Below are 26,596 nucleotides of genomic sequence, written 5' to 3'. Positions count from 1 at the left end.
ATGCAAGATGCATAATCATTTTTTTCTTTGTTTTTTAAATTTTCTGTCTTTTTTTTTTCCCCCTCAAATGTACAGGATGATAATGAAGATAATTCAAATGATGGGACCCAACCACCCAAAAGGAGGCGGATGGGCTCAGGAGATAGCTCTAGGAGTTGTGAGACTTCAAGTCAAGATCTTGGGTACTGGCATTTTATTACTTAGTCATATTTGTTTGTGATATGTTTTCCTTTTTTGCACTGCCTCCCTCTTCCCCAGGCCCCCAGCCCAGCAAGGGTAGTTATTTGAAATTTTAGAGATTTTTCTTGTATTTTCTAGTGGGACACCACGGTTGTTCTTGCTACCGAGTGCAATGTCTGTGGTCACTTAAAAAATGGCTTTATTGAGATATAATTTACGTACTGGCATGTAATTTACGTTAAGTCATCCTGTTTTAAGTATGCAGTTCAGTGCTTTTTAGTAAATTTACAGACTTAGGCAGCTACTATGACAATCCAGTGTTAGAACTTTGTTTTTTTTCCACAGGGAAATGCATGACTGTGACAGGTGCCCTGAGGCACCTTGTGCTCTAGGTAGTTGATGACTTTAGATTTAAACTGAGAGATCACATAGCAGGACAATAGTAGAGCCAGGATAATTCAGAATTCCTGACTGACTTTTGGTTCTGCTCAACTCTGTAGAGTTGATGGTCAAGACGATGTAGAAGGGATTTAACGAGAATCTCAGAAGTAAGGTGTTTGACGGAAGTTGTAGTTATTGCCGTGACTGAAGTTGTGCCTATTGGAATACCTATATGTTTAAAACCAAACCCGTTGCCGTCAAGTTGATTCCAACTCATGGCGACCCTATATGTTTAGGGATCAGGAGATAGGGCATGCAGATTACTAGTATTATTTTCCTGATTAGTTTTTCTAATTTTTTTTTTTATTAGCAAAACGCTCTTGATAATCTTTAGTATATTTGTTCTTAGGTTTGAAATTAAGAACCGTTTGGTGATAATTTATGTAGAGGAAAAGAAATAGTCTCAATAATGAGGCACTTTTAAAAAATGTTTAACTTTCCAATAAGTTTTACAAATTATAACCTTCCTGTGATGGTTTTCTTGTTCTTAATCCAGTCAAGGCTACTAAAGTATGGCACAAGGAGTGGCTGTGGCAGGAGGATGGTGTGTCCTGATGTCATCATTGAGCTTTGGGGACACTCTTCCCTCCAAAATATATGGATAGTGACTTACCTGTCACTGCAGACCTAGCCGTGATAGGAGACAATGCTGTGATCTGTACTAGGACAGAAAATGATAATATCACATTAGGTCTTAGTTGAGGAAATTGTTATGCCAGTTTGATAAAAGTTATGTCGCATACTTAAAAAAAAAAACAAAAAACAAATCCGTTACCTTCAAGTTGATTCCAACTCATACTGACCCTATAGGACAGAGTAGACCTATCCCATAGAGTTTCCAAGGAGTGGCTGCTGGATTCGAACTGCCCATCTTTTGGTTAGCAGCTGAGCTCTTAACCAGGGCACCTAGATGGCGCTTAATTGGATCTAACTACTGTTCTCAGAGACGGTAGTACAGTAAAAGAATACGTCACAATTTGATGAATTGCAGGAACTGATTTGTATCATGACTGCTGAATTTACCACTTTCTCTGCCTTAATCACGTTACACCTGGATGCAGGAGGGTGCAAAGCAGATGTGAATTCGGCAGCCAAAATGTCAGCTGAAGTCTCAAAACTGTGGTTCTGCTCGCTTCACATAGACCTCAGCTTCGACCTCAGAGACTTGGCAGCTCAGCCATCCTCTCCCCTGTGTCGTCCTTGTTGGCTGTGACAGTCCTCTTCCCTGTAACTTCCCCAGCCTCTCGTCAGCTCATGCTCCTCAGCATGTGAACATGTTTGTCACTTCCATGCTACAAAGCAGAGACAGCCCCCTCTGACTCTGCCCTCTTCTAGGTTCCACCCACGCTTTGTTCATCCCTTCATTGTCAGGGTCCAGAAAGAAGGGAGCCACCCTCACTTTCACACCCATGCCTGTACCTCAGCCTGCTGTGGTCAGCTTAGCCCTGTCCCGTTCCCCAAAACTGCTGTTTCTAGAGCCACCTGTAAGATCTCATTGGTAAACTCTGTGGATACCTCCTGTTCTTCTGTGTGATGGCTCTGTGGAAGCTGGTGACTCCACCTTCCTGAATCTTCTCTGGCTCCTGGATGTGACTTTGCTGACAGAGACCTGCCTAGACTTTGAAGTCTGAGTTTGGTGTGGATCTTGACTCTGCCACTTACGAGGTGGCCTGGGGCACCTCATTTTCTTTAACTACCTCATCCATGGGGTGGGCAGAATAAATGGACATAGTATCTATGAAATGCTTGTCTCAGGGCCTGGGGTATAACAAGTGCTAGTAGAAGAGAGCTGCCATCGTTATTCTAGTATGTAGATAGGTCACCGTAAAGAGCCCTGGGGGTGCAGTGGTGAAGCCGTGGACTGCAGTATGTAGTGTGTGATAGGTCACTGTAAGGAGCCCTGGTGGCGCAATGGTGAAGTGCTCAACTGCTATATGAAAGGCTGGTGGTTCAGACCCATGAGCGGCTCCCCGGGAATAAGACCTGGCAATCTGCTCCTGTAATGATTTACAGCCTAGGAAATCCTGTGGGGCAGTTCTCTGTCTTGTAGGGTCGCTATGAGTCAGAATTGACTCAGTGGCACAACAACAATTAACTGATAATATATTTTCCCAGAGGCCTGTTTTGAGCCCTTTTTCTCTTCTTGTCACACTCTTACTTGATGGATTTATTCAATCTTATTTGTAGACACTGAGGATGCCTTGTGTCCATCGTAGATCTGAAGCCCTCACAAAAGGCTGTCCTTTCACTTCCTGGCTGCTCTCCACAGAACGTGCCCAGAGATGCCTCAGCTTCTTCTCTCTCACTTTACTGCTTCTCCCTGAATTCCTCTCGCAGCTACCATCCAAGTGGACACTTGAGAATGGCTCTTGACTTGTCTTCTCCTTTCCCTCCCACTCAGTCACTTGACTAATCTCTTGTCTTCATTTCCATTGCCACTGCCCTGGTTCATTTTTTAAAATCTGGATTTCATCTTCTTGTTCTGCTTGCTTCCAGGTTTCCCCTGTCTTTTCTGTTCTACCGCAGCTTCTCAGCTTCATGTTCTGTGCTTGATCTTTAGAGCCGAGGGTTGAACTCTTTAGTGTGCTGCACAAAACCCATCATAATTTGGCTTCTGGCTTCAGGCTTCGTTTTCTGAGCGTGCACCCTCTTCCCTCTGCAACAGTTTGTCTTGGACATCCTGAAGTGCTGTTTCCAGGTGCTAAAACATGCACTGTTCTTTCTCCTTTCGTTGCTTTTGCACATCTACCTTTGGCCAAATGGAATTCCTGTTGCTCCTGTCCCTCCTCCTCTGCCTAGGTCTTCTCTGCGTTTCTCAGGTGCAGCCATGAGGACTTCCCAGGTGACCTGGCCCTTCCCTACCTTTGGCCGTCCCTGTGCCTGTGTCTTTTTACTCTCTTAGGCCACCTGTTTGTCAGCCGTTTTGATTGACTTGAGACAGTCTTTAGGGCAGGGACTACATCTTGTTCGTTCTCATGTTCCCTTGGCTTTAATTGCTCTGTGGTTGTCTTTTAGTATTTATATTTAGTACAGGATATTGGTAGTTCCTTTAGCTCTTGTAACAAATTAAAAAAAATGTTCTCAGTGGTGCAATATATTTAACATATAAAGGTTTAAGTTTTGGAAATACCTAGAGCTGATGTGAACTGTTGAGCACATTAGTTGGTCAGTCTAGGTCATTTGAAAAGAAGTCAAGTTGATTTATGAAGTAATGACACTTTCTGGTATGTAATGATTCTGCAGACAGCTGGAAAAGAAGAGTTGCAAAACAGTTTTAGTGATGGCAGAATCATTGGAATAAACTTATCACGGGATTGTCTTCACAAAAACAACTTGAGAAGTCCCTGGTTAGGACAAACAGTTAAGCAGCTTGTCTGCTGGCTCGACTAACCACTGAAAGGTTGGTGGTTCAAACCCACCCAGAGGTGCCTTGGAACAAAGGCATGGCGATCTGCTTCAGAAAGGTAACGGCCTCGAAAACCCTACAGTTCTCTGTGCACACATGGGGTCACTATGAGTGGGAATCAACTCGACAGCAACGAACATCAACAATGTGTGCCTAAAGAAATTTTCCTAGCACAAATTTTGTATGAGCCATTTATACAACGTTCAGTTATATTGCTAGTGCCTGATTTATCTTCCTAATTGAGCCTTAAGCTCCTCTAACGTGGAAGACTTCTTTGTGTTTGAAATCTTGTCAAGAATAAATATAAACGTGACTGTGCCCAATTATTTTATTAAAAATAACAGCTTTATTGAATTGTAATTCACCTATCGTATATCTGAAATATACAATTCAGTGGGTTTTAGTGTATTTAGATACATGCTTCTGTCACCAGTCAATTTTGGAATGCTTTGTGATCTCAGAAAGGAAGCCCGTGCCTTACTATTCTCTTATTTCCCCATCCTCCACCTCCAGCCCTAAGCAACCACTTGCCTTTTTATCCCTATGGATTTGCCTGTTCTGGACATTTCAGATAAATGGAATCATACAAGATGTGGTCCTTTGTGACTGACTTCTTTCACTTGGCATAACGTTTTCAAGGTTCATTCATATTATAGCGTGGATTAGTACATCATTCCTTTTCATGGCTGAATACTATAATATATGGATATACCACCCTGTGTTTAGCTGTTCATTCATGGATGGACATTTGGACTTTACGTGTTTTGAGTGTTATGCATGATGCTGCTATCAACATTCTTGTACAGGTTTTTTTGGTGAATATAGCTTTCCCTTTTTACAGGGTATATACCTAAGAGTGAAATTGCTCCGTTGTGTCCTATTCCCACCAGCAGTGAGTGTACTGGGTTCCGATTTTTCCCACATCTTCATCAACATCTGATGTTACCTGGCCGTCTTAGTGGGTGTGAGCTGGAATCTCATCGTGGTTTGATTGCATTTTGCAGGTGGCTTATGATGTTGAGCATCTTTTCATGTGCTTGTAGGCCACCCTTAGATCTTCTTTGGAGATAAGTCTATTCAGATCTTTGCCCATTTTTTAATTGAGCTTCTTGTCTTCTTGTTGACTTGTAACAGTTCCTTATATATTCTAGATGCAAGTTCCTTACCAAATACATGATTTCTAAATATTTTCTTTTATTGTGCTCACGTCTTTTCACTGTTTGGATGGTGTCATGTGCAGCACACAATTTTGTAATTTTGATAAAGTCCAGTTTATCCATTTTTTTCTTTTGTTGGTCACAACAGCAAAGAAACAAGTGCCAAATACGAGGTCACGCAGATTTAGCTCTGTGTTTTCTTCAGAAGGTTTTATTGTTTTAGCTTTTATGTTTAGGTCACAGATCTGGACTGAGTTAATTTTTATATGTGATGTGAGGTAGAGGCCCATCCTCATTCTTATGCAACACCGTTTTTGAAAGCATTGTTCTTTTCCCTAATCACTTGTTAAATGGATAGACGCATAAAGTAATGCATAAAAGAAGTCGGTTTCATCTACTGTCCACTGATGAAATTCAGACGCTGAGGTGGCTCAGATCCAGAAATCTATAGTCTTTGCTGCTCAGGACTGGGACTGACCTGCAGTAGGCTGGCACCCTCAGACTGGGCCCATTCTTTGTTTCTAGGTTGGTGGAGTCTGTGAGAACAAATAACAATGGTTTACGGCCCAGTTCACTGAGAAGCAGGTTTTTAGGGTTCTGCTGCTTTCTCAGCGGCTTGTGATTCACTGAAGAGCACAGCAGACGGGAACAGAAGCTGATTACTCTGTACTTTGAGTGGATTAAGGACTGGCTGTGGGTCTCAAGTCCACAAGAAAAATTTAGAGCTGACACCATTACCCTCTTTGTGCCTCCTGGGTCTCTTAAGCTAAAAAATGCCTTTGTTCCTAGCAGTTGTGATTCTTGGTTCTTTGTGGCATATAGAAAATGTTGTTCTCATTGTACTTTTTGGGTTTGGTATTCCAAATGATTGTTTCTCTTTGTTCTACCTGTTTTGTAAATTTCTTTGATGGAATTACGGGAACTTTTTTGTATCATGAAGTCATAGTAGACAAATACTTACAATAGTTTTTCAGAACATCCTCAAAAAATAGACATGATTTAAACTTAAAGAGCCCTGGTGGCACAGTGGTTAAGAGTTTGGCTGCTAACCAAAAGGTCGGCAGTTCGAATCTACCAGCTGCTCCTTGGAGACCCTATGGGGCAGTTCCGCTCTGTCCTATAGGGTCGCTATGAGTCAGAATCGACTCGATAGCAGTGGGTTTGGGTTTAAATGTAATAAAAGCCACTATAAGGGCTAATACGTATTTCTGTGCTTAGCTTTAGCTACTATCCAGCAGAGAATCTGATAGAGTACAAGTGGCCCCCTGACGAGACGGGAGAGTACTATATGCTTCAAGAACAAGTCAGCGAGTACTTGGGTGTGACCTCCTTCAAGCGAAAGTACCCAGGTATTTAAGTCCTAGCTTATGGAGCCGGCTGCATATACAGTGAAACCTGTCAGAGCTGGAATCCGACAGGACCACAGGACTGCCTTGTTTTTCTAGGTCTTGCAAGTTTCTGTCTTTGACAGTGTTCAGTTTTACCACTTTTCAGTTGCTTGTTTTAGTGGAAAATATATGTGTTTTCCTTCTCTGTTGGGTTTCTACCTTACACACGTTTTGGCTTCCGTAGATTTTACTGTAATTTTCAGCTGGCAGTAATTCTTTATGATATGTTCTTGTATTGGCTGACATTTACTTACTACTATCCTCCAGCACCTCCCTCCACTATCAGTTTGTTCTTATGCCTATACCTGATTTAAAAGCAAAGTGAGAAAGGTGATTTTCTGGGGAAAATTTGAGAGAAAATAATTTTGTAGCCATATTTATCACTGTGAGTGATGGTGTTTGCTATCTCAGCTGCATCTAAGTTTGAGAAAGGCCAGTACCTGGTGAGCCACTTTATGCAGTTATTGATGTATACCTTCCTGGATTGAGTTACTTTATTTTCAGTTTAGTTTTAACTTATTTTTTCAATTTATAAGATTTTTGTCTAGTCCCTTTAATAGTACTAGGAATATGCAGAATGCAGTACTTTTAAAAATCCATGAATATTTTAACTTTTTAAGAACGGTTTTACCTTTAAACTTAAAAAACTTCATAAGTGCATAATGTTTCACTCTTTTTAATTGTTTTTTGTCTTTTTTTTGGAGATTTAGAGCGACGAGATTTGTCTCACAAGGAGAAACTCTACCTTAGAGAGTTGAATGTCATTACAGAAACGCAGTGTACTCTAGGTAATAAAAACTTTGAATATGAATTTTTCTAGCTAAACATTTATGAGGTAATACTGGATGAGTCTATTTCTCCTTTCCTAAAGCATTTTTCAGAATTAATAGATTGAACTATTTAAATGCTAAATTGCTTACTTTATTTTTGTTTATCGTTAAGTTGCAGAGGAGAATTAGGCAAGTATTTTATAGCAGAGCGTCACTTTGGTCAGCTTTCAGCTCTGCATCATCTCCATGCTGTATTCCTGTTTTCCCCGTGATAAGCATGTTGATGCAACATGACTTGGAGGAATTTGTTTTTAAGGATAAATCCATGCAAATTCATTTGAGCAGGTGGAGAAATTTGATACCTTGATTTTTGGACGTTGACTGCATGATTTGGTATATGGAACTTGAAAACTAGGAATTGTAATACAATGAAAAGTTATTGTTTAATCATTCAGCGTTCTATAATACTTGTTACAAGTTAGTCTACATTGTCACTTGTTTAGCAGTTGTTTTTAAGTAAAGGGGTGTATGTTTATAACATAGAGTATCTCATAAAAAAAAACTTGGCTGAAAAATTGATTTCTTTAGCTTTGCAACTTTGGTAGTCTATTCTTTGACTTTATATTATAAATATTAGTTTTTATTTTCAAATGTATTAAATATTTTGCTTTGATTGTTGGAAAAGCTTTTAAATGTAGAATAGTTTGAAGAAGTAAATTTTGCGAAGGAGCTTTTCACCCTCGTTTTGGTTTGACAGGTCTAACGGCGTTGCGCAGCGACGAAGTGATTGACTTGATGATAAAAGAGTACCCAGCCAAGCACGCCGAATACTCCGTCATCCTGCAAGAGAAGGAGCGTCAGCGGATCACAGACCACTACAAGGAGTATTCGGTAGGCAGTTTAGGGACCTACGCCTCTCGTTTACGTGAGGAGGAAGATGTTTTGTCGTGTCGTTTGTGACTTCAGCTGGAACATTTTTATTTCAGCAAATGCAGCAACAGAATACTCAGAAGGTTGAAGCCAGCAAAGTGCCTGAGTACATAAAGAAAGCTGCTAGAAAGGCTGCTGAATTCAACAGCAACCTAAACCGGGAGCGCATGGAAGAGAGAAGAGCCTACTTTGACTTGCAGACACACGTAGGAGGCTGCAGCTCCCTCACCCTGCCCTCTCACTGCCTGCGGGTTGTGGTGCACACTGCCCCGGGGGGACCCCAGGGGGGCTGCCTGTCCTTCCAGCTGTCAGTCGGTCCCTCTCTTCCCAGAACTTAACATGGCATTTTTCATGAAGTGCCTAATATTGCTCAGCCTTTTCTTTTATTCCGGTGAGCTGTCTTTGTTTTTCGTTTTAGTATTTATTGTGCTTTAAGTGAAAGTTTGCAAATCAAGTCAGTCTCTCATACAAAAATTTATGAGAAAGCATACTCCTTCTCTCCACCCTGTATTTCCATGTCCCTTCAGCCAGCTTCTGTTCCCCCTGTCTTCTTGTTTCCCCTCCAGACAGGAGCTGCCCACATAGTCTCATGTGTCTACTTGATCCAAGAAGCTCACTCCTCACCAGTATCGTTTTCTATTCCATAGTCCAGTCCAATCCCTGTCTGAAGAGTTGGCTTTGGGAATGGTTCCTGTCTTGGGCTAACAGAAGATCTGGGGACTATGACCTCAGGGGTCCTTCTAGTCTCAGTCAGACCATTAAGTCTGGTCTTTTTACGAGAATTCGAGGTCTGTATCCCGCTGCTCTCCTGCTCCTACAGGGATTCTCTATTGTGTTCCCTGTCAGGGCAGTCATTGGTTATAGCCAGGCACTATCTAGTTCTTCTAGTCTCAGGCTGTTGTAGTCTCTGGTTTACATGGCCCTTTCTGTCTCTTGGGCTCATAACTACCTTGTGTCTTTGGTGTTCTTCCTTCTCCTTTGCTCCAGGTGGCTTGAGACCAATTGATGCATCTTAGATGGCCACTTGCTAGCGTTTAAGACCCCAGACGCCTCTCTCTAAAGAGGCATGCAGAATGTTTTCTTAATAGATTTTATTATGCCACTTGTGTCTTTGCTTTATGGTTGACAACTCATACTTGCTCTGTATCCTGGTGGTGGTCTAAGAGGCTGTCCATACTGATTCATTTAATTCTCACGGTTGCTGTGTGGCCGAAGCTCATGTTACTCCCATTTCACAGATGGACAAATTGAGCTGCAGACATGTTGTATAAGTTGCCCAGGCCACACGGCTGCTGAGTGCGAGCAGATTTACACTGCCTTTTCTAAGAAGTTAGATCGTGGTAAAGAGGTAGCTAAACAACCGTGTGTAGTCTAAGAAGCACTTTTGCTCCTGTAGGTCCCAGCTTCCAATGTCTTAGGTGGTAGGGAACCGCAGTGGAGAGCAGGGGGACTGTTTTTCTAAAGCACTGAGTCTGGATATGGAAATGAGTGTGTTTATTTTCATGTTAACACAGGTTATCCAGGTGCCTCAAGGGAAGTACAAGGTGTTACCTACAGAGCGGACGAAGGTTAGCTCTTACCCTGTGGCTCTCATCCCGGGACAGTTCCAAGAGTATTACAAAAGGTATTCAGCGTTTTTATATAAGTTTAGCCTGGCTGTGGGTGAGGGATTTCAGTACCTTGTGTACTTGCCTCCTAGAAACTTTTGGGTTTGAATATGTCACAGTGGCCTGCTATGTAGAATTTTTGTCAGCATTCTGCATCTTCCCTGGTTCTATGGAGAAGAACAGTCTATGTGGTGAAAAGCCAGCATTTGAAGGTGCTGGAGAAGCCTGGGGTGCCCATCTCTGTGTGCCCATGGTGCTTCTCCCAGCTTTTGTTCCCGTTGGGTTCCTAGTTGGTGCCAAGGGTGGTCCCTGCCTGGCCCAGGAGCCCACCTCCCCTCTGGACTTGGTGGAGATGCAGGCAGCCCCACCTGGCCTGCTGCTGAGCCTGCGTTCTCACTGCTGCCTCTGTGACCACATGCGGATTGCAGTGTGATGAGCGCTGGCCTCAGTGTCCAGGAGCAGCGACTGGTTGCCTGACCAGGAGTGCTGCTTCCCTCTTATTTATAACCTGGACTGTAACTGAAGGTGCAAGCAGGTGCACTGTGTTCAAGATCTCAGTTTTATTTCAGCTTTAAAGCTTACTTTGGAGCCACGTGCTCTTTAGGAGAGAGACTTCCTTAGAGAACAGAGTGTGACGTATGGAATCATACTTGCTTTTGTAAGTCAATTTTTAGCCAAGGGTTAGCAAACATTAACGTGATGTGCCAGTGTTCCTGCTGCCCCCTTGCTGGTGGTGTGACACCTCAGTGAGGCCTGATCAGGCTCCTGAGGGCTGGCTAAGTGAAGGACCTAGAGAGCCTTCTGGGCCTGAGCCTATGGGGACGATGCTACTCGGTAGTCCGCCTCCTGGCCCTGAACTTGTGGGAGGGGCTAGTAGTCTGGTTTTAGATTAAATATAAATTAATGCCAGTGATTTGTGCCTGAACATTCAGTTTCTTGACTGGGGCGGCATGCAGTGCCATGGTGTGGTTTGCATGTACTGATTGATTTCATTCTCATATCATTATCTGAGGTGGTGCTGCTGTGATCCTTGGTTGGAGGTGCTCAGCTCCAGCATAGGACACAGGGAGCTACATGGCCCACACCCGGGCTGAGACTGTGCTCTGGGACACCGTCTGCACCCACGTCTGGGCAGGGGCCATGCTATGGGGCACCAACTGTGTTGCCAATGTTGCCCGTGTCTGCTGATGTTTTTCATCTCCTTTTTGCATGAGAGGTCAAGGGGAGCGGCACTGTCTTTTGATAATAAAAATCAAATGTGTATTTTATGTTACTGGTCTTGGAAAAGATGTTCAGGCCTGTTATTTATTATTTATTCCCCTTTGAGCACCAACTGAAAAATTACAACCTCAGATTATTTTTAAAAAGTTGTTGTTGTTGTTATTGTTGTTAAGTGCTGTTGAGTTAGTTCTGACTCATAGTGACCCTGTGTACAACAGAACAAAACACTGCCTGGTCCTGCACCATCCTCGTGATCATTGTTATGCTTGAGCTCATTGTTGAAGCCACTGTGTCAGTCCACCTTGTCGAGGGTCTTCCTCTTTTTCGCAGACGCTCTACCAAGCACTATGTTCTTCTCCAGAGACTGATCCCTCCTGATAACATGTCCAAAGTATGTGAGACATAGCCTCACCATCTTTGCTTCCAAGGAGCATTTTCATGGTACTTCTTCCAAGACAGATCTGTTCTTTTGGCAGTCCATGGCATGTTTCCCCCACATGCCTGTCACTTTGTTGTATTGTGGGGGCTTGTGTGTTGCTGTGATGCTGGAAGCTATGCCACTGGTATTCAGATATCACCAGGGTCACCCATGGAGGACAGGTCTCAGCTGAACTTCTAGACTAAGACAGACTAGGAAGAAGGACACAGCAGTCTACTTCTGAAAAGCATTAGCCAGTGAAAACCTCATGGATAGCAGTGGAACATTGTCTGATATAGTGCCGGAAGATGAGCTCCCCTCCCCACCCTTGTTGGAAGGCACTCAAAAGATGAGTGGGGAAGAGCTGCCTCCTCAAAGTAGAGTCGACCTTAATGACGTGGATGGAGTAAAGCTTTTGGAACCTCCATTTGCTGATGTGGCACAACTCAAAATGAGAAGAAACAGCTGCAAACATCCATTAATAATCGAAACCTGGAATGTACGAAGTATGAATCTAGGAAAATTGGAAATTGTCAAAAATGGAATGGATAAACATCGATATCCTAGGCATTAGTGAGCTGAAATGGACTGGTATTGGCCATTTTGAATCAGACAATCATATAGTCCACTCTGCTGGGAATGACAACTCGAAGAGGAATGGTGTTGCTTTCATCATCAAAAAGAATATTTCAAGATGTAACCTGAAGTACAGCGCTGCCAGTAATAGGATAATATCCATACGCCTACAAGGAAGACCCGTTAATACGACTATTATTCAAATTTACACACTAACCACTAGGGCCAAAGATGAAGAAATAGAAGATTTTTATCAGCTGCTGCAGTCTGAAATTGATCGAACATGCAATCAAGATGCATTGATAATTACTGGTGATTGGAATGCGAAAGTTGGAAACAGAGAAGGAGGATCAGTAGTTGGAAGATATGGCCTTGGTGATAGAAACAATGCCAGAGATCGAATGATAGAATTTTGCGAGGCCAACGACTTCTTCATTGCAAATACTTTCTTTCACCAGCATAAACGGCGACCATACACATGGACCTTGCCAGATGGAATGCACAGAAATCAAATTGACTACATCTGTGGAAAGAGACGATGGAAAAGCTCAGTACCATCAGTCAGAACAAGGCCAGGGGCCGACTGTGGAACAGACCATCAATTGCTCATATGTAAGTTCAAGTTGAAAGTGAAGAAAATCAGAGCAAGTCCATGAGAGCCAAAATATGACCTTGAGTATATCCCACCTGAATTTAGAGACCATCTGAAGAATAGATTTGACGCATTGAACACTAGTGACTGAAGACCAGACGAGTTGTGGAATGACATCCCGGACATCATCCATGAAGAAAGCAAGAGGTCACTGAAGAGACAGGAAAGAAAGAAAAGACCAAGGTGGATGTCAGAGGAGACTCTGAAACTTGCTCTTGAGCGTCGAGCAGCTAAAGCAAAAGGAAGATCATTCAAAAACGGCTGCAGCAGTATATCGACAGGGAACTGCAGAAATTCAGGCCATTTTCGGAAGAGAACGTGGAACCAGAGATATCATTGCTGATGTCAGATGGAGCCTGGCCGAAAGCAGAGAATACCAGAGGGATGTTTACCTGTGTTTTATTGACTATGCAGAGGCATTCGACTGTGTGGATCATAACAAACTATGGATAACACTGTGAAGAATGGGAATCCCAGAACACTTAATTGTGCTCATGAGAAACCATTACCTAGATCAAGAGGCAGTTGTTCGGACAGAACAAGGGGATACTGATTGGTTTAAAGTCAGGAAAGGTGTGCGTCAGGGTTATATCCTTTCACCACACCTATTCAATCTGTATGCTGAGCAAATAATCTGAGAAGCTGGGCTGTATGAAGAAGAATGGGGCATCAGGATTGGAGGAAGATTTATTAACAACTTGCATTATGCAGATGACACAACCTTGCTTGCTGAAAGTGAAGAGGACTTGAAGCAGTTACTGATGAAGATCAAAGACCACAAAGACCTTCAGCATGGATTGCACCTCAGCATAAAGAAAACACAAATCCTCACAAGTGGACCAGTGAGCAACATCATGATAAATGTAGAAAAGATTGAAGTTGTCAAGGATTTCATTTTACTTCGATCCACAATCAACAGCCATGGAAGCACCAGTCAAGAAATCAAAAGACGCATTGCATGGGGTAAATCTGCAAAGGACCTCTTCAAAGTGTTGGAAGAGCAAAAATGTCACCTTGAAGACTAAGGTGCACCTGACCCAAGCCATGGTATTTTCAGTCGCCTCGTATGCATGTGGAAGCTGGGCAATGAATAAGGAAGACCAAAGAAGGACTGATGCCTTTGAATTGTGGTGTTGGTGAAGAATATTGAATATACCATGGACTGCCAAAAGAACAAACAAATCTGTCTTAGAAGAAGTACAGCCCGAATGCTCCTTAGAGGCACGGATGGCGAGACTGCGTCTTACATACTTTGGACATGTTGTTAGGAGGGATCAGTCCCTGGAGGAGGACATCATGATTGGCAGAACACAGGGTCAGTGGAAAAGAGGAAGACCCTCAATGAGGTGGATTGGCACAGTGGCTGCCAACAATGAGCTCAAGCATAACAACGATTGAAAGGATGGCTCAGGACTGGACAGTGTTTCGTTCTGTTGTGCAGAGTCGCTGCGAGTCGGAACTGACTCTACGGCATCTAACAATGACAACATGGCATGTTCAGTATTCTTCACCAGCACCGCAATTCAAAGGAGTCAGGTCTTCAGTCTTCCTTATTCATTATCGAGCTTTCACATGTATATGAGATAACTGAAAACACCATGCCTTTGGTCAGGTGTACCTTAGTCTTCAAGGGGACATCTTTGCCTTGTAACACTTTAAAGAGGTCTTTCGTAGCCAGTTTTCCCAGTGTAGTACATTGTTTGATTTCTTGACTGCTGCTTCCACGGGTGTTGATTGTGGATCCAAGTAAAATGAAATCCTTGACAACTTCAGTCTTTTTTCTGTTTATCATGATGTTGTTTACTGGTCCAGTTGTGAAGTTTTTTGTTTTGTTATATTGATGTGTGATCCATGCTAAAGGCTGTGGTCTTTGATCTTCATCAGTAAGAGCTTCAGGTTCTTTTCACTTTCAGCAGAGTACTCGGGGTTAACTGAGAAGTTTAAGGCTGTCTTCCTGGCTCTGATCAGGTAGTCCCTTTCTGTCTCACAGCACAGGGAACCTGAAGACGGTTCTCTTGCACTGCAGGTACTCACCTGATGAGCTGCGGTATTTGCCGTTGAACACAGCGCTGTACGAGCCCCCCCTGGACCCCGAGCTCCCTGCCCTGGACAGTGATGGTGACTCGGATGACGCTGAGGATGGGCGTGGTGACGAGAAACGCAAGAGCAAAGGCGCTTCGGTGAGAGTGCTCACCTCTCCCTTTGGACCTTTGTTAATTGAGTTCCTGAAATATTAAATTGAGCTGTATCACCACATCTTTTTGAAAAAGGATAACCAAAACCAAACCCATTGCTGCCAAGTTGATTGTGGCTCATAGCGACCCTGTAAGCTTCCCAAGGCTGTAAATATTTACAGAAGCAGACTGCCACATTTCCGCATTGGAGTGGCGGGTGAGTTCGGACCGCTGATCTCATGTTTGGCAGCCAAGTGTTGTAACCACTGTGTCACCAGGGCTCTTTGAAAAAGCATAGTTGCCTGTGATTTCCATAGAGCTTTCATAAAGTACAGCTGTTTATCGTGTGCATTGATAAAAACAGCTGTGCATGGGCTTTGTAAATTTAATACTTGAAATCGGCTCTTTGTTTTTATCGTAAGCCTTTTCAGCAAGTGTGCGAAGACTTAGTTCACGGTCTTTTACTCCCCGTGCTATCTACACAGCTTAAAATGTTGGACAGAGCTAACTTTGACAACAAAACTGTGTTGCCACGGAGAAAGGGGAGCTTGCTTGGCTGGGGAAGTACACTGCTATGTTCCTGTTTAATTAATGATCTGAGTATCCCTATAGGAAGACCTTCTCTTATATTTAGTGATCATTTTACTTTCTGTTTAAATTGATGAAACTTTAAAGCTGTTTTAGAGTATTTCCCATCCTTTCCGGAATAGAGACCAACTCTGTTCTCAACCCGAGGACCTGTGCTCTTGTCTTTGGATGCAGGACACCTCCTCTGGGGACGCGTCTGATGGCGAGAGCCCTCCGCATCCGCCAGGCCCGGAGGACTCCCCGCAGGGAAGATCCAAGTCTAAAGACAAAGCTGCTACGCCAAGGAAAGATGGTTCCAAACGTTCTGTACTGTCCAAATCCGTTCCTGGGTACAAGGTAGAAGAAAAAAGCCCCTGAATGGGCCTCCTTCCTGACCAGCCTCTCTCCCTGAGATCCTTTACCTTTGAGTTTCAGCACCGGGCTCCCTCCTGCTGTGCCCTCGCTGCTCTGTGGGGTCTCCTTGCCAGCTCCTCTTGGCTTTCCTCTTGGTGGCTTCTCTGTCACTCCTGGCTATGGTTTAGCGTCTGTTTTCTGTATATTTACAATTTACAAGCAAGTTTTTTTTTTGTCTGTTAAATAGTAACCAGGAAAACATGGGTTTTTAAAAAATTACTTCATAGGCAGAACTTTGTAAAGTTCATAATTATCTGGCATTTTAAATACAGCAGTATTTAGTGTTGCTAAACGCTATGTGAATGAACGGGTCACTGTTAGACAGAATTGCATTCTGTAGTGCCTTCCCTTGAGAACGACCTGGGTTTAGTCTAAGAGTTCTTTGGTCCATCTGCCACATTCAGGTGGTTCTAGGGATAGAAAATAGTAAAGCCTGTTTTTTACATTGTGCTCATTTTTAGCATAAACTTGGTGAATAGCTTATATAATTCTTTAGCAAGTGTTAAAACATTATTTGGTGAGGAAGCTTGGCTTAGATGTAGTTGTTAACTTTTTAATCTGGTTATTCTCAGAATAAGAAGTAGGTTAGCAGCAGCTGTCATAATTGGTATTTTTAATGTCCCTCTCTCTGCCTGCCCCTGCCCTTCAGAGGGTGGGTGAGAGGTGAGTAGCCTTATTTGTGTTTAAGGGTTTAAGAATACCATAAGAAGAGTTGGAATTAGCTGCCAGTTTTATATTTTGGATGGCAGTAGTGAAATATACAGTTCTTTTGCTTTGTGATATTAGAATATGCTTTTACTGTGGTTATGAAGGTATATTGAAGGAGAGTTTGAGCACAGCGATCAGAAGGTTTTGCAAGTGGCACAGCTAAGCATCTCGTTGTGTGTCAGGTTTGTGCTTGTGGTAAACAATCCAGAGGGACAGGTGGCTGTTGGTCAGCCTCAGCACGGCCAGGACTTTGCCAACAGCTCGTTTACTGTTCTTTTTATGAAGTAAGAAAAGCGACTGAACAAGTTAGTGTGTTCCATATCTTGTTAGAAAACGTCTTTATAAACAATTTAAAAATACATGTTTTCACAGCTTATCACAAATAGATTTTTTTTTTAATTTTCATTGTGGTTTAAGTGAAAGTTTACAAATCAAGTCAGTCTCTCATACAAAAATTTATATACACCTTGTTATATACTCCTAATTGCTCTCCCCCGATGAGACAGCCTGCTCCTTCCCTCCACTCTCTCTTTTTGTGTCCATTCAGTCAGCTTCTGAACCCCTCTACCCGCTCATCCCTCCTCCAGACAGGAGATGCCAACGTAATCTCATGTGTCTACTTGATCCAAGAAGCTCACTCTTCACCAGCATCTTTTGCTATACTGTTGTCCAGTCCAATCCCTGTCTGAAGAGTTGGCTTTGGGAATGGCTCCTGTCCTGGGCTAACAGAAGGTCTGGGGGCCATGACCACCGGGGTCCTTCTAGTCTCAGACCATTAAGACCGATCTTTTTATGAGAATTTGGGGCCTGCATCCCACTGCTCTCCTGCTCCCTCAGGGATTCTCTGTTGTGTTCCCAGTCAGGGCAGTCATTGGTTGTAGCCAGGCACCATCTAGTACTTCTGGTCTCAGGCTGATGTAGTCTCTGATTTATGTGGCCCTTTCTGTCTCTTGGGCTCATAACTACCTTGTGTCTTTGGTGTTCTTCATTCTCTTTTGGTCCACGTGAGTTGAGACCAATTGATGCATCTTAGATGGCCGCTTGCTAGCATTTAAGACCCCAGACGCCACTCTCCAAAGTCGGATGTGGAATGTTTTCTTAATAGATTTTATTATGCCAGTTGACTTAGATGTCTCCTGAAACCATGGTCCCCAAACCCCCACCCCTGCTATGCTGGCCTTCCTTCCAAGTGTTCAGTTTATTCCAGAAACTTCTTGGCTTTTGGTTTAGTCCAGTTGTGCTGACCTCTCCTGTGTTGTGTGCTGTCTTTCTTTTCACCTAAAGTAGTTCTTATTTACTGTCTAATTAGTGAATGCCCTCTCCCTCCCTCCCCGCCTTGTAACCATCAAATAATGTTTTCTTCTGTGTTTAAACTATTTCTCAAGTTCTTGTAATAGTGGTCTTAAACAATATTTGCCCTTTTGCAGCTAATTTCACTCAGTATAATGCCTTCCAGGTTCCTCCATGTTATGAAATGTTTCACAGGTTCATCACTGTTCTTTATCGATGCGTAGTATTCCATTGTGTGAATATCCCATAATTTATTTATCCATTCATCTGTTGATGGCACCTTGGTTGCTTACATCTTTTTGCTATTATAAACAGTGCTGCAAACAAATACATTTTAAAGTTCATTCAACAAGGGTTGGCTTCCAAGGATGGGTTAAATAGGCTGCAGCTAGGTGATTTTTGTGCTTGTTTTTATATACATGGTTTCTCGATTTTTTTTTTTTTTCCTGGAACTAAAGATTCAAATTCATGCTTAACAAATGAACACCAAAGATTACATTTTGGAAAGTTAGCCGATATGAACAATTGTACGTTCCTGGTCTGAGAGCTTTGGATTAGAGAGGCAGTTCAAAGTACATGCCCTGCTAACTCTTCCCAGTGTTAGCTAGACCTTCTGCACGATAAGCCTGGATGAATCATGGGTTAAAATATTGAAATAAATGTTTCAGCACAGGCTAACAATGAAGAACTATGCAAATACTATCAGTGATTTAATTTCAAGAAAGCATAGATTAACCTAAATGAATAGTACTCAAGGGAATCTAATAAGCAAAACACACATTTTAAAATCTTTTGTGAACATTTTAGTGGCTAAAAGTGTTTCTGATATTTGAAAGACTTGTAATCAGTATCTAGACTTAACAAATCAACGTGAACGTGTTTATTAAAAGCGTCCCCTCTTTGAAGAGTATTAACAAGCCACAATGTGCCTCAACGTTAGGGTGCTTCCAGGTGAAGGTCACGAGTACGTGTACGTGTACGTGTGTGTGTATGTGTGTGTGTACTTTAAAAGATGGGAGTTTAAGAAAAATGACAACGTGTGTGATAATCTTAGTTAAGATTCACTAGTGCTTGCCCTTATTTGTAGCACAGTATTATTTAGGTTACATTAACCTGGAATTAAAGCATAACTATTAGGTTCAGGCTAAAACCCCCTGCTGTCAGTTCTGACTCATAGCTAAAATCTGTCTGTGCTAATGCCACCACAAATGTCTCACTTATCGTTGGCTAGTTTTCAAACAGGAAGATAATTGTGTGGAGATGTAGTTTTTGTGAGCCTTTCAGTTGTGATACTGAGAACTGTTAGGATGAGTGTTTTAATTTTCTTGTCAGAAGTGAAATGTTGCAGTTACTGGAAGTAGGCACTGACGTCTCGGTTGGACACGTAGGGCTCTGTTGTGTCATCTCCAGGGGAGTTGTGCACAGTATTCCTTCTTCCCTCGACTCTCCAAGCCCCCGAGAGATGTACTCGTGGGATCAAAGTCCTGTGGGCCAGCAGTGTACGTCCACAGCTCAGAAGGCTGGACGAACAGTGTCTGCTTGCAGGGAGTTGGAGCAGCACCATAGCAAGCCTCCAAAGCCTCTCTCTCTCTCTCTCCCTTTACTACCCTGTATCTCCCTCTTCTTACCACAATGAAGGCTGTTGGGTAAAAGGAATTTTAAGTGGTTTATCAAAGCGTTATGATGTTAAGCTTAGAAGTAAACCTAGAATTTTCTTGGTATCCCTTTTATCATAGGTGTTTACTGTATATTTTAACGATTGTAGAACTTGAATTGCTCTAGAATGTGAATGACTAGCCTTGTGTTTTATTCTTTTTACTTTTGTTTTGTAAAGGGTCTTGTATGAGTTGTTGTCTTTTTAGGATTTAATATTGTGTCGTCACTTCCCTGACTCCAGTGGAAGGTGTTAAGAGTACTTACTCTGCCAGTTTTTGACTTAAACTATAAGCATTAGATACATAATTTAGCATTAGAAACATAATTTAGCACAGGTACCATAACCAAAAGACAATTGGTAGCTTTGGTGGGTGGAGACGTGGCTTTCTGCTGTGCGCTGTGGTGGTTACAGACTTGATCATAACGGAACGGAGTCTGGATCACAGAAGTGCACTTCCTAGTGATTAGTACTTAGATATAGGAAAAGACAACGAGAAGCTTACGTGGAGAACGTGGCAGAAGCAGTGGAGGGTAGCTACACTGCAAGACTGAGGTTTGAGCACGTGACACGATCCCTTGTTGGGGGGAGCGGGGTAGACGGATGCACACGTAGGAGACGTAGGACAGTTACGGTAAAGTTGAATATGTATGCTCTAACTTCCATGATATTTATTATTTTGTAGAGACCTCTGTGATTGTTTAGTTACTGTTTTTATTATATTTATGTATAAGGTTGCCTTTTTTTTTAAAATAAATAAGCCAAAAATTATTTTTGAATGCCTCTGTCATCTTTTGCAAAGAAAGATAATTTAAAGAATAAAGCTTAAAGAATTAAGAACAAAGTGTTTAGGCCAAACAGGTTATGAAGGTGTTAGTTGAGACATTTCACAGCTGGATTATGACATGAAAAGTTAGTTGTGTTCAGATTCCTCTTTGGCTCTGTGACTTAGGGAAGGGAAAACGTAAGATGCGTTTGGCTGGGCTGGAATAAAACAGTAATAAAGCAATTTTATTTAAAACAATTTCTCTTTGATACGTATGTATGTGTGCCCCCATCCCCACTTCATTCTTGGCCCACGCCTGCTCTGCCTTTTCTCCCACCCTTGTGTGGGTGGGTAGTCATAGAGTGTAAGCAAGCGCCCACTTAGAGGTCAGGCTGAGTGTCCCAGCACCCTCTGCCCTGGTAAAGTGAGGTGCCTGCCTGAGCCTCCCCTCCTGCTCCAGATGTTGCCCAGGGCCCAGACACCTTTCCTGGCTGTGCCCTCTGTTTGTGATCTGAAAAATGAGCAGCACTCATATTAAGGTGTCTGTTTTTTTCTTTTTTGAATTGTCTACAATATTTTTCCTTGTCTGAGAGCCTGTTTTTCTCTCTTTATGTTTTAGATCTCAAAGTGAATGTTTTCTCCTTAAGCTCTTTTGGTAGACATGGGAAGGGGATAATCGCATAGCTGTTTTCAGTAAACATGCACATGGCAAGCTATGACTGTGCACGTAGGAGCATACATATAAATAAATGCTACATTGAACCTTAACGTGAGGTCGTTTCCTTGACTTTCTGAAATGAAATTTAAGGCTTTAGTAGGCCATCTCATGTCCTAAGCATATTCAGGTCAAGTTTGTCATTCAAAAAGCTCCCATTAGCAAGTTACAGAAAGTAAAAACCAGGCAATACAGTAACAATTCCTCTTGAACCCATAGTGAGTCCTTCTGGCATGAATTTATAGCCCTCTTCTACCCTTCCAGCCAAAGGCCATTCCAAATGCCCTATGTGGAATTTGTCTGAAGGGTAAGGAGTCCAACAAGAAAGGAAAGGCCGAATCACTTATACACTGCTCCCAATGTGACAACAGCGGTGAGTACTGACATGTCTTCCCTCCTTGTTGCTTCAAAACCTAGGACTTTTAGTCGTCAGCTCTACTTCAACCACACAATCATTAAAGATTCAGGGTAAATTGAAAAGCATAGATGGTGTGTTCTTCCTCATCGTGCCAGTAAACGTTAGAAGCATTCTTGGGAATTCTTGAACTGATACTTACTATGCCATATTAAGTTAAAGTTTCTTGTGTGGAATGCTACTAATACTGGTTTTGATTTAGGCCATCCTTCTTGCCTGGACATGACCGTGGAGCTTGTTTCTATGATTAAGACGTACCCTTGGCAGTGTATGGAGTGTAAAACATGCATTGTATGTGGACAGCCCCACCACGAAGACGAAATGATGTTCTGTGATGTGTGTGACCGAGGTTACCATACTTTCTGTGTGGGCCTTGGTGCTATTCCGTCAGGTAAAGACTAAAAAAAGAAAAAACACTGTTTTTAGGGGTGGAACTGTCCCAGCATCATTTCTTTGAAGACATAAACACTGTAATGACAGGAAGAGCCAGAGACCCTCTTGTTTGCAGTGACCGGAGTTACCGATTATACAAATCACACTCACCTGTTTTCATGCCCAGCCATCCCAGCTTAAGACAGACAGTAGAATGCTTATTTTAAAAGTTGAAGAAGTATATATAGCTCAGTGTATAGCATGAGACCATGTTTTCCTTTGAAATAGCTAAAGTAACAACAGCAGTTTGTTTCAAAGCCTGGATTTTATTTTTATATGTCATTTATTTAGAAACTTAACAAAACGCCCGAGGTCTTTTTACATGTCAAACCAGATTTGTTAGAGGCAGCATGACAATTCCGTTACTTTAAAATGAGCACAGAATCAAGGATCACAGTAATTAAAACATGACACAGATATGTGTAAATTTTAGAACTTTATTGGCATAGTTAACACTGTAGTACTCTATATGCCTGAAACTAAATTTCCCGGGAATCGTTAAGCTAAGCAACTTAAATAATTAAAGTTCTGTAGTAAGTCAGATCCAAGTATAAAGTACAGTGCATCAATATCTGATGTGTTGTAAAGTGCTGTTTCAATTAGTATGCCAGGACCTTGATTAGACATGCTGTGCACTGTCAGACACCGTGCGCTGTCAGACGCACCATGTAATGTCAGACACACTGTGTGCTGTCAGACACACCATGTGATGTCAGACACACTGTGTGCTGTCAGACACACAAGCTGCAGGTGAGGAGCAGAGAGAAAAAGGCCAGGAGCCAAATCCACTAACAGGTTACGTATTAAGATCTGTGACTGAATTTTTTAAGTATGCTAGTGGTTGAATTTCACAAAGGATTACACAGGTAGTCCATGACTTACGACGGGGTTCCGTTCCAACGATGACGATTCCGTCCTAAGTTCTGACGTAAGTGAAATACCTCAATTTTCTTTTTTTTTAAGTTTTCATTATTACTGTGTTTTATTATCAGTTATCTTAATAAATTGGAAACCTGGTGGCGGTAGTGGTTAAGTGCTACAGCTGCTAACCATAAAGGTCAGCAGTTTGAATCCACCAGGCGCTCCTTGGAAACTATGGGGCAGTTCTGCTCTGTCCTATCGGGTTGTTATAAGTCAGAACTGACTCCATGGGAATGGGTTTGGTTTTCTTTATAAATCCCATCTTTATTTGTGCTTGGGGTTGGAAGCATTACATCTAAGAACGAGACCATGGGCAAATGATAAGCTGCAACGTTGTATGTAGTACATGTTACCAGGCACGTGTACCAAATGGACAGCTCTAAGTGTGGTACACGGTAACCCTAATGCGTGCTAAGTCAGGGACTAACTTTTCAAGGTCCACACCTTTATACTGTGTGACACTGTCTCTCCCCCTTTGGACTACTGCATAACGTTCACATTTTTCTCCCTATATTAAAGGAACTCATTAGTGCCCTTCCCACCTCAGAGCCACAGGGGAGTATCATTAGTGATAGCTAAGGAACCAGAGCTTAAATGGATTTAAAATTCAGTCCTGTAAAAGTAAGATTTCAGTAACTAATAATTTTTCTCCTAGGTCGCTGGATTTGTGATTGTTGTCAGCGAGCTCCCCCAACGCCCAGGAAAGTGGGCAGAAGGGGGAAAAACAGCAAAGAGGGATAAAATGATTTTTTGACCCCAACATTGTAATATGCATTTAAGTGAAATACTTGGTGCCAATTTATTTACAACATTCTCATTTTTATGCTAATAAAACATTTTTTGGAATTAACTGTGCTTAAAATCTACAAGTTGGTTTATTTCTGTTATAGCTGTTCTTACCCTTGAAACTAATTCCAGGTAGAGAAACAACTCATCTTCAGGAATGTCATTTCTGGGAGGTTTGGCTATCAGCAAAAATCCAGTGGAATTACTTAGTAACTTAATTTGAAATACTTAACTGTTCCTCCATTAGCTTGAGAAGTCACTATCATGCCGTGACACTTGGCTCTCCTGTAAATTGTTTCTGGCCTACCACAGATAACAGCAATGTTTTTTAATAACTGGGAATTTTAATTAATAGGTGCCCAAGATGATGCAGTTTACACATGGTCTAATAAAATATGGTGCAGCTGGATTTAGACTTGTTCTTAACTGGACGTGGTCCAGGAACAGTCGCTGTTCACACCTGCCTGCTGCGAGAAGCTAACTTGAACAGAAGGCACCTGGGGCTTTAGTCAGCACCCAGGAAGGAGCAAATAAATGAGCCTCCTGACGTTTTAAACTTGATTTTAGCAGCTCTTGAAAGCTGACATTGTAACTTCATTGAAATCTTTAATTAGAATAAAATCATAAGTTACCAGTCTTTTAAATCTAATTCCTGTAACTGCACAAGAAGTTGCTATTTTGGCTTTTTACGTACACCTACATTACTGCAATTATTTTTTTAGTCGCCTGACAAATACTCAGAATGGAGTTGAAACGTTTTACTGTGCATACTCCGTTGACAGGAATTTTGATCTTTAATAGAAAACCAGTACTGTGCTTGCTGCTGCCGCTTCTCTCGGGTAACTGAGGTAACAGAATTGTATGGCTTCACTTCTCCATCCCCAGCTAGAAAAAGCAACCCCAATTTCAAACAGGTCAAAGTAGCCAAGCTCACAGCCACTGCAGTCAGCTTCACGGAGGAAGGTGCTGCACTCCCGTGTCCGGGACATCAGAAGAGGATTTCAAGGACCAGCTTCAGAATGCTGATGAGTAGGGTCCAGAGAACGGACTCCTCCTCCCGGGGTGCGTCTTCGGGGGCCTGGGCGCGCCGCTGGGCTGGGTCAGCGCCCTCCGGGGAGTAGGAGCTCTCCGCCAACGGGTGCGCCTCCACCGTCCGGTCGTAGTACACCTTCATCTCGAACTCGCTCTCCAGGTGCGACGGGTGCCCGTAGATACCGATGCCCACGGGGCGCTGGAAGTGCGCGGGGACGGACACCGAGTCCGGGCCGCAGGTGGCCGACTGCAGCTCGTAGTCGTCGAAGCTGGGGTGCAGGGTGCGGTCGGACACGTACAGGTCGGCGTCGCCGCGCAGGCTCCGCATGCGGAGCACGATCTTGCCCTCGTGGTTGAGCCTCAGGTAGCTGTAGTTGCCGGCGCCGATCTGACCCTGCACCACGTGCAGCAGGAGCCACTCCTCCGGGACCTCATCGTCCTCAGCGCCCAGCGCGGCCCACGCGGCCTGGGCAGCCAAGAGCAGCAGCAGCGCCTGCCCCCAGCGTGCCGCCATGGTGGGTGGTGGGTGCGCGGTCACAGGGCGTCCTCATGGGCGGGCGGTCTGCAGGGAGACAGCAGGGGACACCTCAGTGCTTGGGGTGGGGGGGGAATGCACCCGAGGAAGGAATGAGGCCTGCGGGGAGGTGGGTGCACCCGAGAAATGAATGAGGTCTGCGGGAGGGGGGGCACGCACCCGAGAAAGGAATGAGGCCTGAGGAGAGGGGGGGCATGCACCCGAGGAAGGAATGAGGCCTGGGGAGGGGGGTGCACCCGAGAAATGAATGAGGCCTGCGGGGAGGGGGCATGCACCCGAGGAAGGAATGAGGCCTGCAGGGAGGGGGGTGCACCCGAGAAATGAATGAGGTCTGCGGGGAGGGGGGGCACGCACCCGAGAAAGGAATGAGGCCTGAGGAGAGCGGGGGCATGCACCCGAGGAAGGAATGAGGCCTGGGGAGGGGGGTGCACCCGAGAAATGAATGAGGCCTGCGGGGAGGGGGAATGCACCCGAGGAAGGAATGAGGCCTGCGGGGAGGTGGGTGCACCCGAGAAATGAATGAGGTCTGCGGGAGGGGGGGCACGCACCCGAGAAAGGAATGAGGCCTGGGGGGGGGGCATGCACCCGAGGAAGGAATGAGGCCTGGGGAGGGGGGTGCACCCGAGAAATGAATGAGGTCTGCGGGGAGGGGGGGCACGCACCCGAGAAAGGAATGAGGCCTGAGGAGAGGGGGGGCATGCACCCGAGGAAGGAATGAGGCCTGGGGAGGGGGGTGCACCCGAGAAATGAATGAGGCCTGCGGGGAGGGGGCATGCACCCGAGGAAGGAATGAGGCCTGCAGGGAGGGGGGTGCACCCGAGAAATGAATGAGGTCTGCGGGGAGGGGGGGCACGCACCCGAGAAAGGAATGAGACCTGAGGGGAGGGGGGGCATGCACCCGAGAAAGGAATGAGGCCTGAGGGGAGGGGGGGCATGCACCCGAGGAAGGAATGAGGCCTGCGGGGAGAGGGCTTCAGCGGAGGGGGGGAGGGAGTACACCCGAGGAAGGAATGAGGCCTGCGGGGAGGGGACGTGGGAGGGGGACAGTGTGAGGAGGAGGGGACAGGACATGAGAGGAAGGGGTGAGTGGGGGTGGGGAGAGGTCTGAGTAAGAGGTCTGCATGCGAAGAGGGGGCGGGAAGGGAAGGGGGCGTGAGCGGGAGGGGAGGAGGGGCGTAGGCGGTGGGGGCCCTCTCCCCGCCCCCGTCCCCAAGAGGGCGCCCCCCGCCCTCGGTCCCCTAACTCCCAGGCCGAGCCCAGCCCCAGAGGCGGAGTTCAATCCAGGCGGAGTGGGGGCTCCGGCCCTCTGCCACCTCCCGACTCCCCGCCAGGGCGCCCGGCCCCGGACTCACTACCACTCGGCGCGGGCGCTGGCCCGCGGGGGTAGCATCCGGACCCGGCCGCGGGGCCACGGGGGAGCGGAAGTGGGGCGTGGCCTCCC

At 44.3% G+C, this 26,596-nt stretch overlaps 2 protein-coding genes across 6 annotated transcripts in view; one reads left to right on the top strand and one right to left on the bottom strand.

Moving 5' to 3' along the window:
• The window catches only part of PHF10 (PHD finger protein 10), a 27,495-nt gene extending 3,832 nt beyond the window's left edge, over positions 1-23,663 (top strand). For 2 of the 5 annotated variants that reach the window (XM_064293328.1, XM_064293358.1), the window contains exons 2-12: positions 76-182; positions 6,403-6,533; positions 7,277-7,360; positions 8,100-8,233; positions 8,329-8,478; positions 9,787-9,896; positions 14,737-14,926; positions 15,683-15,844; positions 21,299-21,407; positions 21,652-21,840; positions 23,458-23,663. In XM_064293328.1, coding sequence (XP_064149398.1) covers positions 76-182; positions 6,403-6,533; positions 7,277-7,360; positions 8,100-8,233; positions 8,329-8,478; positions 9,787-9,896; positions 14,737-14,926; positions 15,683-15,844; positions 21,299-21,407; positions 21,652-21,840; positions 23,458-23,543 — 1,452 coding nt within the window. In that variant the 3' untranslated portion in view covers positions 23,544-23,663. The remainder of the gene's footprint in view (positions 1-75; positions 183-6,402; positions 6,534-7,276; positions 7,361-8,099; positions 8,234-8,328; positions 8,479-9,786; positions 9,897-14,736; positions 14,927-15,682; positions 15,845-21,298; positions 21,408-21,651; positions 21,841-23,457) is intronic. The other 3 variants (XM_064293353.1, XM_064293338.1, XM_064293346.1) reach the window with 3 other exon arrangements.
• C1H6orf120 (chromosome 1 C6orf120 homolog) lies at positions 23,546-26,596 on the bottom strand. Its single transcript, XM_003421985.4, has 2 exons — positions 26,508-26,596; positions 23,546-25,182 (listed from the first exon to the last, which is right to left on the bottom strand). The coding sequence occupies exon 2, from the start codon at positions 25,132-25,134 to the stop codon at positions 24,577-24,579; it is 558 nt and encodes a 185-aa protein (XP_003422033.1). The 5' UTR covers positions 25,135-25,182; positions 26,508-26,596; the 3' UTR covers positions 23,546-24,576.

Source organism: Loxodonta africana, chromosome 1, assembly GCF_030014295.1.
Source record: "Loxodonta africana isolate mLoxAfr1 chromosome 1, mLoxAfr1.hap2, whole genome shotgun sequence".
NCBI lineage: Eukaryota > Metazoa > Chordata > Mammalia > Proboscidea > Elephantidae > Loxodonta > Loxodonta africana.
The sequence above is the reverse complement of the archived record's forward strand: the minus strand, read 5'-3'. Positions and strand labels throughout refer to the sequence as shown.

Excerpts from the sequence above, each read along its gene's own strand:
- C1H6orf120 (XM_003421985.4), bottom strand. The coding sequence starts at position 25,134 with ATGGCGGCACGCTGGGGGCAGGCGCTGCTGCTGCTCTTGGCTGCCCAG.